This window comes from Typopeltis vanoorti, chromosome 12 (genome assembly GCF_054136105.1).
Source record: "Typopeltis vanoorti isolate ZY-2024b chromosome 12, IOZ_Tvanoo_1.0, whole genome shotgun sequence".
Lineage (NCBI taxonomy): Eukaryota > Metazoa > Arthropoda > Arachnida > Uropygi > Thelyphonidae > Typopeltis > Typopeltis vanoorti.
In genome coordinates, this window is record NC_143560.1 from 106,076,350 (window position 1) to 106,089,735 (window position 13,386).

Sequence of the window (13,386 nt, forward strand, 5' to 3'; positions counted from 1 at the left end):
TCAATAAATATGGATGCATTAAACTTCCCAAATATGAGAAACATTAGTTTCAGAGATCCCATGTTAAAATTGAGGCCTCTGACTGGCACCCTACCAACTTAGAACTTGTATCTTCTGAGTTTCACTTAGTTTTGTGTTACCTCTGTGTGTGTGTGCGTGCGCGCGCTATAATTCTATGGTGTACTCCCTGAAAATGTCTCTGTTACAGAAACAAAATAGTGGTTTTAATTCCTTTCTAAGTACTGTTTTCACTCCAATATGAGTTCTACTCAGCAATTAAGTCTAAACAAGTGAAAGAGTCAACAAAACTGCAGGGGAAAAAAAAGATATTTATTGATCAATCATGCATATTAATTCAAAGACTTGTAGATTATTTTAAGGACCTAAGAAAGACAGAAATTTAGATTTTTACTAAAATTGAAAAAAAATGGAAAGCAAAACAAAAAAAAACCAGGTGAGAATGCTGAAGATGAATCACTGAACATCAATGCATTAAAGATTTCCTGTTTATTAATAATTAATTATATTCTAACATATTTAGATAGATTTGAATATCTTAAAAAAATAGCAAAAGGCTTTAATTTTTTGACAGGTGAAGTGGTTCCATTCAACAAATGAGGATTTAGAAACTAGACCAATTTTATTTACAGAAAAATATCCTGGAGTAAATCAGGACCAATTTAAAATTGCTTTAAACAGCAAATTATTGAAAATATTGGGAAACAAAACTCCCCATAATATATATCATTTACATATTTTAAATATATTGGCTATCTAGGAATTGTAAGAAGCTTACCCAGATATTGAAAAAAAAAACTTAACATATTCCTTACAATGGGTACAATTGTAACCACAGCTGAAAGAAGGTTTAGCAGGTTAAACTTGGTAAGAATTATTTGAGATGAATTTGCATAACGCTGCACACCAGTGCTAAGTGTCATTCAACTTAATATGAACTGACTGAACTTCAAGGAAATTATCATAAATTTTGACACTAAAGTTAGGAAAATTAAGCTTTAACGTACTTTAATACTTTTCAATTTTATTTTCCTATATATAACTTTATCTATACGAATCTGTGATTTTATGTATTAATATTGTTCCTGTAGCATGGTAAATTTTGTTATTAAATAAGGTAGATGACATGGTTGTTGTCAGCAGAACATCACTGGGAAGTGCTCAAACCAAGATGTTTTCTGTTATATTAGTGAAAAATTGTATGCATGTCTATGGTTATTTATTATTGATAGTTAAGACCTGTTGAGATTGTTTATAGGTTTTGTCATGAATTTTGTATTATACAGCTTATGGTTAATAATGACAAAATGGCAGTGAAAACAACTAGATAGATAGCAAAAAAAATTAAATGTTGTAAGTGCTATGAAAAGTATGCATGGGGAATGTGGAAGATGTGCTTGTCAAGAGATTGAACAAGAAAAGTGAGAGAGTATGCATCTACAGAAAGTGTGATATTTTAATGGCCTGCAAGTGAATTCGTACGCTTCTCACTAAAAGACGGTGAAAAGTGTAAGAATAAGAATGATATCAGTCGGAAGGGTGGGTGAGAGAATACCGAGTGCAGAGAACATGATTGCAAATACAGAACAGACTGGAAGAGCAAAAGTGGATGTCATTGCAGGAATGAAAAAGAATATGGCTGACTAGAGCAAATGCAATTATCCCTGCAGGAATGGAAATGAGCATGGCTAACAGAGCAAAAGTGAGAGTGACTGCCAGTACAAAAGAGAATGCAACTGACAGAATACACGTGTTAAAGAATGAGATGATTAAGATGAGAAAAAATTAGGAATAAGGTATATGCAAAATATGATGAGATGATTGGGAAAAAATGAGGTATAACAAGGCATGTGCAAAATAAAATGAGACAACTGATAGACATGAATGGAAGAGTGAAAGAATAAAAATGAAAGATACTGGAGGAAAGAAGTGGCAAATGAACTTAGGAGCAGTATTTTATGGAGATTACATTGTTAAAAGTGCGATGGATGAGAGAGAGAGAGTGCACAAGGTTTGTTTTCCAGAAGGAAGGATGAACAGAGTGAGAGATGATTTGGATTTGAGAAGTAAATGTGTGAGGGAGTCAGTGGTAATGTGAACAAATGATTTGGACAGACATAGCAAGAATGTGAGGACAGATATCTGAAGGATACTAGTGTAAGAGTATGGTGGGAAAGGTAGTTGGGTATGATAATGATGAATTGAGACAGAAAGCAAAATAATGAACAGTATGCTAGCAGAATAGTCTGAGGAGAAAGGGGTGAAGTTTGTTGATGTGTGGATGGAAATAAAAGAGATGGATTGCATTTAAACAGATCTGGTGTGGAGCAAATGGAGACACTGTTGCTAGAAAGAAGAGTAATGTGAACAAAAGATCAGAGGAAGTTAAAAGCAATGTGGATTAGGAGGATAGAACAGGTAAGACCAAACTATTTATGAGAGTGTGAGATAAGAATGCAAAAACAGGAAAATGGAAGGGGGGGAACATAGTGTAAGAAGAGTGGATTACTGAAGTGGTAATGAATGCATGAATCCTTGAGTAACCAGAGATATATAGGATAAAGGTTATAAAGAAGAGTACACAAGAGTTGGTGTAGAAAAGTCACAGATGAGGGAGTGACATGGGTAGGACTAGTTACAACCCAAGAGATAAATTGCTATGATTATTTAACAATGCCAGATAGAAATGGATGGATAAGAAGCTTTTATGAGGATAAGAAGGGCAAGACAGGAAGTGGGGGATGCTGATGATAGCAAGGGAATTACATCTGTACAAGGTACAGGGTTATGGTGTGGTGTGAGATTATAGGTTGATAGGATAAGATGCTTAGTAAGATGTTGCTATAGGCTAGGGAATGTAAAGGGTAGAGCAAGAGAAGGGTGATCATTATGGGTGATTTTAATTCTGGTAACGCTGATTAAAACAAAAAGGTAGCATCAAGGAATAAGGAGAATGAATTTTTTGAATTCTTGAAGGTAAAACTATCTTAGGAAATACGTAACATAGGGCACACACACTAAGGCTGTGTATCCCAGATCTTATCACATCAAAGGATGTAATAGTAAATGGAGCAGCTAACCTTCCTCCATTTGGACAAAAGTGACCATGAGAACCTCTGCAGGGAAAGGATATAGGCAGAATTAAAAGGTCTGTGATGAGAAACTTAGACACAAATGAAAGCTAGAGCATGTAAAGTGAAGTTGGTTGGAAAGGAGACAGATACTGCATGGGTCCTAATTACAATATATTTAACAGCAGAAGTGTCTAAGAAGACACAAGAAGAAAAAAAAAAAAAAAGCCTCGCTGACTATGTTATTGCAGACAGCAATATCTTCATGCTGATTCAGGATATAAGAGTATACAGAGGATTTGAAAGTGATCATCACTTAGTTTTAAATAGGATAAAAATGATGATCACATCAAAAAGAAGAATATGTAAGAAAGCTTAAAAAAAACATTAAAGTTGAGAAACTTTTACAGGTGAACTGTATACTTAATTATACAACTATTATTCAAGAAAAAATGAAACAGTTCAAAAACTAGAGCTAAATCTTGGAGTCACAGTGGTAAACTCTGTAGAAAAAACACTGACTAGGAAGGCATGTGGTGAAGTTGTCTGCAAGGATAAAAAAAGTAAGACCATATATGGTGGACACAAGAAGATAGAGAAACAGTCCTAGAAAAGAAGAAAGCACATTGCAAGTTCCAAGCTAATAAGTCAGATACCTAAAAGAGTATAGAAGTTCTGGATTATTTGGAGAGAAGGGGAGGATCAAGCTCAGAAATGAAGGAAAGAGTACTGTAAAAGGAAAGGAGACATGAAAACTGAAGTAAAGATATTCTAGAAGTTTGGAGTAATTACTTTGAGACTTAAAAGTAACAAGAAGTGACAGAACAAGAAATAACAACAAAAGACAATAACAAAGAAGCACCAGCAGAAAATATTCAAGAGAAATACAGATAGGAGTACATATCAATACTTGAGATAGAAAATACTATGAAAAGTCTGAAATGGTGTACTGTGGATGATGGATTATGTAGCTGATGAAGCTTTGTGCAATATAATGCAACTTCATGTGATGAGTCTGCAGACTCTAGGAGGTATATTGTAATAATAATAATAATAGTTAATAAAATATAGCTTCTTAAACCGAGTCTTTCTTAAACCGGTTAGTCTAGTGGCTTTGTGCTTCACAACCATATGCCTGGAGAAGGAGTGTCCCAGGTTCAATTCCCGTTGACGACGACGTCGTGAAGGGCTTAAGGATCTTCCTCAGCCATAGTCATAGCCAGTCTTGGGCATGGACAACAGTTTTTTCTGTCAGTTTATCCATGGTTTTTCATCCCGCAAGCAGGAAAACTGGCCCATGAACTGGATTACAGCCAAGAATACTGACCCAGCCATAAGCCTGATTCATCAGCTATGCCAGTTCTGGAATCCAGATAAAATTTGTGTGTGTGGGGGGGGGGCTGAGATGGTGCCATACATTTCCATAAAGGAAACTCATAGCCACTGTATCATCATACGATAATTAATTAATACCTTATATATTTTTCAGATTTTTTATAATTTTAAATTTTCATTTTAAATACTGAAATCTATATACTTATTAATTTTTTTAAGCGAATCCCGCACATGGGTAAGGAAGTCAAGCAATATTCAAAGCTAGATAATCCAGAAGGAGATGACCACATTAGTCTTATGATGTGCAGAGAAATGGAGCTACTGACTTAATATCCAATCCTTATCTTCTCATTGTACACTCCATTAACAAGCATCTGCCTAGATACTGGATGATTTAGGATGACACTACAATTTGGAATTTAACCAACCAAACTATCTTCTATATTGGCTTAAACCAAAAGAAAATGGTAAAACAAAATGAAACACCATACCAGCTAAGGCATCAACCAGTTAAAGGGGCCTTTCAGTTTTCATCAGGGAACCATGACAAATGATGAAAAGTCAGCCACGAACAAACCCAAACTCAACTTATCAGAATTCAAGACAGGCACCACTGATGTAAGAAGTATTGATGGAAAAGAAGTGGAATTGGCAGAAAAATTATATATGTACCACATTAGCATAATTGGTGTTATCAAAAGAAAGATGACAAAAAAGGGAGGGGGGGGGGATTCTTCTAAATAATAAATACAAGTTGTTATATCCAGGCAATAATGATTAGGAAATGGAAGGGCTAGAGTATTCAACACTAAACACAAACACTCTTGAAAGAGGGCAAATTCATAATATGGGACCACAGAAAAGGCAAATGACAAAAAACAGAAACATTTGGTTGCTGTTGGAGATCTATACAAAAGAATAAAAATGCATAGTAGACGTACAGAAATATTTTCAGAAAATTTGGAGTAAACAACAAGTAACAATGGCAAGTACCTGCTCAATTCTTGTTCAGAACAGACTAGTCATCATTAAAACTATGCTTTTGGTGTCGAGGCTAGCTGGTGAACGGACGTGCTATCGGAGAGCTCCTGAGAGATTTGTGTTTTTTGTTGATTTATTGATGTTTTGGATTCAATTTAATGGACTTAAGTGTGTAATTTTGGTATATTATTGGAGCTTTATTAGCGTGGTTAGTGTACTAAAGTGTTTTATAACATAAACTATGTCGGGAAGTCGCCGCTAGATGAATTCGTAATGTGTAGTGTTCGTGCAAGCTCCAGATAAGATAAGTATCATTTTCAGTTATCGATACAAATTACTTAATATTGTGTAGTTTTGTTTTGTTTGCCTTGCGTATTTTAGTGCGTCTATTTTTGGTGTGTTATAACGTATAATTTGACAAAACACGTTACAGATAAGTATGGCACCTGTGCGAAGGAAAATGGCGGCCAGTAATGAAGGTTCGCCATCGTTATCAAAGAACGGTAGCATAAAAGAAATGAGCCAGTGTACTAGCTGTGAAATGTACGCTTTGCGGAGTGCGGTCGGAGTGTGGTTAGATGATAATAAAGGATTGAATGTGTGTAGAAAATGTAGGGAGAATGAGGAATTGAAGTGTATTTCGGATCGTGAGTGTGATATTTTTGTCAACCTTCAGAATGAAGGAAATAGGGATATGACAAGAAACGGCAAGGTTGTACATGAAAATTGTGAGAGTGTGAATGTAGAAAGTGTGAATGATAGTATAAATGGTTTCTCAGAGAACAAAAAAGATGAGATAGATGCATTGAGTGAGATCGCGTTGTTGAATAGTGCGATAGAAAGAGCAAAACAGCAGCTAGAGTGCATGAACAAAAGTAGACTGAATGAACCAACCAATAATAAAAGGTATGACAGGAAAAATAGACGTATGAATGTGAACATGAACAAAATGAAGGATAGAGTGCTGTATGGAGACTCGTTAGTACGAGGTGTGTTAGTAGAGGATTTGACAAAATCGTACCAACCTGGTGCGACCATAAAGGACGTAACTGAGTCTATTAGAGAGCAAAAGGAAAGGGTGAAAGAAATGACTGTTGTGGCAGGTACGAATGATTTGAAAGGAGATAAAATGGAAATGATAGAAGACCTGAATGAATTGTTTGAGGTAGCAAAAGAAAAGAGTGAGAGAGTTAGAATGATTAGTCTTTTGCCATGGTATGACAGTGAAATGTTTAAAAGGAGGGCTATAATTGCGAATGACTTTATGCGTGGGTTATGTATGACGCGTGGTGTGGAATTTGTGGATGTGTGGAGTGAGTTTGATGGGCAAAAGGATCTATATAAGATGGATGGCTTGCATTTGAATGGTTACGGTGTAAGAAGACTTGAGAAAGTGTTGCTGAATGTAGTGGATGTGCAAATTCAGGGAAACTAGATTTGTTAAGGGGGGGGAGTAGAGATACAGTCCTTATGGAGGCGGTTGAATGTAAGAATGAATATAACATGCCAGAGCATATAAGGACAACAAATCTGAGGGGGATAGTTAATATAAGGCATCAAGGTAGGGTTGGGGCTAATGGGGATCTTAAATTCATGTACACTAATACTAGGAGTATTAGTAACAAGAAGGAAGAGTTTTTGGCCATGGTTGGCACTTCCAGACCACAGGTTATAGGTATTAGTGAAACATGGCTGACTGTAGATGATATAACTAGTGGGATTGAATGTGATGGGTATAGTGTGTTCAGGAATGACAGAGAGAATAAAATGGGGGGAGGAGTATTGTTGATGATAGCTGATGAGCTCCAGCCAAGGAGAATAGAAGTTGAATTGCAGGATAGAGAAAAGAGCACATTTGAGGCCATTTGGTGTGTGATTGTGGCTAGCAGAACTAAATATACAATTGGGTGCTGCTATAGACCAGGTGATGGAAAAGATGGTGGTGACAGTATGCACAAGCAAATAGAAGAAATGGGTGGAAGGAGGGTGATTATTATGGGAGATTTCAACTATGGTCGCATTGATTGGAGTGAGGAGAGGACACACGGGAGGAAGGAACTGGATTTTATGCGGTTATTAAGGGATAACTAACTGCGACAGCATGTAATGGAAAATACTAGGGGTCAGAGAGTGCTTGACCTAGTAATTACATCTGAGGATTTGGCTGTAACAAATATGACCACATTGCCACCAATCGGTGAGAGTGATCATAGGGTCTTAACTTGGGAGGTGGCTAAAGGTGTAGAATTTTCAATTAAGACAGGGTACATGTGGAATTATCGGGCTGGAAAGTATGACAAGCTTAGGAGTTTGATTGGTTCAGTGCCATGGCATGTACAACTGCAAGGACTAGAAGTTGATAGTGCATGGGAGGTAGTTAAGAAGTGCTTGCATGAAGCAATGGCTGACTGTATACCTAGAGTCCGAATAATAAATCAAGTAGGGGTTAAATGATGAATAACACCATTAAGCTTGAGTTGCAAAAAAAGAAACAACTATGGAGGGAATTTAATGAGAAGGGTGACCGGCAGGCACATGAACGGTATAAAGCGCAGGCCAGAAGGGTGACGAGTGTGGTAAGAAAAGCAAAAAAGGATTACGAAAGAACATTGGCCATGCAGGCTAAAGAGAATCCTAAACAGTTTTTTAGATATGTAGCAAGTAAAAGGAAAAATGTACATGGCAGATTGATTTTAAAGAATGCCGATGGTAGGGAGGTAACTGAATCAGTTGAGATAGTTGAGTTACTGAGTGAGCACTTTGCAAAAGTATATCATCCAGGTGGTGACATTGCAGAAACGAATAAACCAGTAGATTATACGGGAATTGTGGTTAATGAAGTGGAGGTGAGTAGTCTATTGCATAACCTCAATGTCAATACATCTGTGGGATTGGATGGTATACCAGCTCGTGTTGTACGAGAAGCAGCTAAAGAATTGTCAGTACCCTTGACCATTTTGTTTAATTTGAGTCTCGGGTCTGGGTTAGTCCCGAGCGGGTGGAAAGAGGGGAAAATAGTTCCACTGCATAAAGGTGGTTCCAAGACTGCTGTTGTAAATTACTGACCGATTAGCATATCAGGAATCATTGTCAAGGTCTTAGAGAAATTAGTCAAGAAAAGAATACAGGATTGGATAGATGAAAATGAGATACTGTATGGGGGACAACATGGTTTTGTGAAGGGTAGATCATGCCTCAGTAACTTGCCCACGTTTTATAACACAGTGACGGCTGAACTGGATAGGGGTAATGGGTTTACAGTGATACTACTGGACCTTGCCAAGGCCTTTGATAGGATACCACATGGAACCCTAATCAGTAAACTGGAGCAGATGGGTATAGATATAGGGTTGGTGAGATGGATAAGAGGGTGGTTGAAGGAGAGATATCAAAGAGTGGTTTATTCAGGAGTGGAGTCTAAAAGACGTCTTGTGACTAGTGGAGTGCCACAGAGCTCTGTTCTTGGACCACTGCTTTTCAATTTGTTCATCAATGATATTGGAAAGGATCTGAGAGGAAGTGTTCACTTGTTTGCTGATGATGCAAAGTTGGGTAGAGCAATTGTGAGTGCACAGGATATCCAAATTTTACATGATGATTTTGATAGTTTGGAGGACTGGGCTAGGAAAAATGGATGTCAATTTAATGTGGCAAAGTGTAAGGTTTTCACTTTGGGGTGAAAAGAACAGCAGCAGTATATCGCATTGGTGGAACCATACTCCAGGAGATTGATGAGGCCAGGGATTTGGGAGTGTTGGTGGATAGGGAATTGAAGTTTAGGGGGCACATTGCAAAAGTAACTAAAACAGCTCACCAAATCACTTGGCTTCTGAAAAATACTTTAACATGCAGAGACGAACAAGTTGTTGTTCCCTGTATCGAGCCTTGATAAGACCTCATCTGGACTTCTGTGCCCAGCTATGGGCACCAGGGTTTCTTCGTGATGGGGAGGAAGTGGAGAGGGTCCAGAGACGAGTGACCAAGATGATAGCAGGTCTGTGGAATGAACCTTATGAGAATAGGTTGAAGATTTGTGGGTTGCAGAAATTGGACGATAGGCAGAAAAGGGGTGATATGATTGAGACATTCAAATTACTGAAGGGTTTTTATAAGATTGATCTAGAAGATATTTTTGAAAATATGACTGGTGGTGGGAGGACTAGGGGCCATGCATGGAAGCTGGGCAAGAGCGTGGTTGACAAGGGTGTTAGAGCTAGGTTCTTTACTTGGAGAGTGGTAAATGAGTAGAATAAGCTTCCAGAGTCTGTTGTGGGTGCTACGACCGTGAATGAGTTCAAGGCAAGGTATGATAGATACTGTGTGAATGTTGAATAGTTGTTCTTGACATGATGTTAGGGCCTCCCTCGATGAGTCTGTCGACTCCTTGGAGTTTCCCGGAACAATAATAATAATAATAATAAAAGATGTAAACAAACTCATGCACAGAGATGATATTATAAAATAATCATACTATGTTATTGGTACTAGTATACTTAGTTTTATCAAGCTGGTTCAGGATACAAGAGTATACAGGGATTTGAAATAAGAAGTGATCATCATTTGGTTTTGAACAGGAAAAATGATTTATCTTATCAAAAAGAAAATATGTATTAATATGTACATGGACAAGAATCCAAGTTGAGCAGCTTTCAAAGGTGAACAGTAGATTTGAATATACAAATATCACTAGAGAAAAAAATTAAAACAGTTCAGAAACAGTAATCAAACATTTGAGACACAGTGGCAGATGACTGAAGAAAACATTAAGAGGCAGGTGGGGATATAAAAATCAGAACTTCATAGTGGACTTAGGAAATCTAAGAGGCAGTCATGAATACAGAAAATATACAGAGAAAAATGTAAGAAAGCAAAATGTGGAGTATCTAATGATTTTCATTCAGACAAAGCACATTTTATTTTATTTTAATAAATCAGCTAACTTATTTATTAAGCAGTTTTATTTTTAAAAAAATTGGATTGACAGTTTGAATTGGATTGTTTTGGTTTTATTGTTGTGGAAATAAGAACTAAAGAAAACATTAACGGGCAGGCAGGGATATAAAAATCAGAACTTCATTCAGAAATCTGTAAGCAGAGCTGATCTGATGTAGAATGATCACTTCAATAGAATGGAAGAGGAAAAGTTGGTCAAAAAGGTGTTTGATTCCAGTAATAGCAAGAAAAAAATCCAGAGGAAGAGCAAGATCTAGGTGAATTCATTCAGTCAGAAGTGCATTTGAAGACCAAAATATAAGATCTAAATATACTGAAGCCTACATTAATTTGGAAGAAAACTGTTGAAAGGAAGAGTTAGTAATAACATCAACTTTACATGTATTACTATCATAGTATATATATCCCTTTTGAAGGTAAATATCAGGAAATGGATGGGCTAAGGATGAGAAAATCTAAGAGCCCTGAACTAGAAACCAAGCATGATACTTTTTCATGCCACTTCAGGCCTTGCTGAGCAGGTGGTGGTGGTTTATTTTCTTCACACACTCAGTGAAGAAAATAGTTTACCACCTAAAACATTCACAAGCATCCAGGTCTACAGAGGGATTCAACCCCACAGTCTGTTGGTTGGAAAGAGGAGTATACACTTGGCTAACCAGGTCACCAAAATACTATACTAAATCAAATCCATAATCAGAACATGCTATTAATGTGACTGTCTCTATTAATAAATTATACCATTTATGAAAACATTTAATATAAATTTATTTGCTGATAATTGAAATGCATTTTAAAGTAAAATACTATTATTATAAAGATTCATGCTAATTCATTCTAAATTCATAATTAATGATAAATTAGTTTTTCTACCTACTTTCTTGCCAAGATAATCTGCAGGAGCAAGCCAGTAATATTCATTGTATCCAGCCATATCATCATTAGCAATTACAAGATTTCCATTCTCAGCTACTGGTATCACAACACGGGTTCCATTAATGTCTGTAACTCTCCAGTCTTCCATTTTTTGAATCTGAATTATTATAAACAAATAGTGATCTGTTACAAATATTTAACAAATAGTGATGACTACTGTAATATAACAGACTTGTATAATCTTAAAATACATGATTTAGTAAGGGTCACATATAATAAATATGAATTTAAATGCATTATATTTATATATGTTTTACATGCAGTGAGATACATAAGTTCCAACCTCCTCTAGCCATTGGGATAGATTAGTAAGATGAAATCAAAGACTGGTTTGGAAGGGTGGGTAAACCAAGCAAAGAGTAGGGCTAGCCTATAAGATGGAAGTAGTACTCACTTGTACTTTGTTTATCCAGTGTGGCAACTGTAATGTAATTAGTAAATGCCATGGAGGCATTAATTTCACTAATAATAAGATACGATCAAAATATTTCAGTTGTGGTTACATTAAACAGAAAAAAAAAAGGGGAGGGGGGTTAGGATAGGCATTTTAGGTAACAGTAATGAGTATAGTACTTTTTGAGTTTGTTATTACATTTATATCCAAATACTGTATTACCCATTTCTCTTGTATCCATCATAAGATAAAAATATTTATTACCACTTTCCCCACCAATATCAGAGGACCCTAGGATTTCATACTTCTAGCTAATCTCATCCATCTATAAATAAATGACCTCTCTTCTTCTTCTTCTTCTTCTCTCCTCAACCTAATGGTTGGTGGGGTAGCAATGCTACTTTACTAGGGAATAATAATTATGGAACAAGATGAAAAGATCTTCTCTTGGTAACCTCAAATCCATATTTTGCTGATGATAGTATACTCCACTCATTTGCTTCATTTATCAAATTTTGTAGTGTTCAAATCTTCCAAGATCTCCCAACACTAATGACCTGAGCACTGATCTTAACATTTTCCATGGGGTGAGGACAACCTGATCTGAACTCTTATTCTATCAAAACATCCAGTCCTGTTTTATTTTTCATATTCATCTTACGTTTGCTAGTGTTAAACCCCTATCTCTCTCATTTTAAAAAAATTAATAAAATAAAATAAAAAAGTGTCACTTCACTTCCCTTAACTCGGATAACACCAAGGTCTCCAGGAAACATCACACTTCTCTTCTTGTGCTGACTTATAACACTGGCTTTTCCTGGAATAAATGTTGCATCCATACTCTTCTTAGCTTCTAAAAAACTTGATATCCTTTATTGTTCATGATATACTTCTCATCTGTATAGATGCTAACTCTGCACAATTCTCATATCTGCCCAACATCACACTTCTCTTCTTGTGCTGACTTATAACACTGGCTTTTCCTGGAATAAATGTTGCATCCATACTCTTCTTAGCTTCTAAAAAACTTGATATCCTTTATTGTTCATGATATACTTCTCATCTGTATAGATGCTAACTCTGCACAATTCTCATATCTGCCCAACATCACACTTCTCTTCTTGTGCTGACTTATAACACTGGCTTTTCCTGGAATAAATGTTGCATCCATACTCTTCTTAGCTTCTAAAAAACTTGATATCCTTTATTGTTCATGATATACTTCTCATCTGTATAGATGCTAACTCTGCACAATTCTCGTATCTGCCCAACCTTAAAATATTGCAGTTGCACCACAAAACCCATAAAAATTATTGATGCTTCCAAAATGAAGCAAGCCAGTTAACTGATGACACTTATCTCACAGGCTCAATACAATAGCTTTCTTAGACATGCTGTTTCTATCTTATACCATTTCTAAGTGTTTCAAGGAACTGTTCTACTTTTTTTCCATCATTTTCTGACATGAACATTCTTCAGTGAGTGTCTGGAATACATTCCTTATAATAATGTGAATCTAAGTAAGTACTACTTAATTAGGTTCATTGTTATATGCATCCTATTAATTTTTTTTCCCCAAAAAATATAGGAATCCTCCACTTTACATGATTTCAAATAATATGATTTTCAAATTAACATTGTGAATAAACCGATACCATAATTTATTTAACACGTTCCCTTCTCACTGGTCTGATGAAA

General features: G+C 36.2%; 1 protein-coding gene across 1 annotated transcript in view; it reads right to left on the reverse strand.

Moving 5' to 3' along the window:
* LOC150101107 (laminin subunit alpha lam-3-like) overlaps positions 1-13,386 on the reverse strand; it is a 789,889-nt gene that overhangs the window by 614,854 nt on the left and 161,649 nt on the right. The window contains exon 13 of the mRNA XM_090402236.1: positions 11,236-11,391. Coding sequence (XP_090258362.1) covers positions 11,236-11,391 — 156 coding nt within the window. The remainder of the gene's footprint in view (positions 1-11,235; positions 11,392-13,386) is intronic.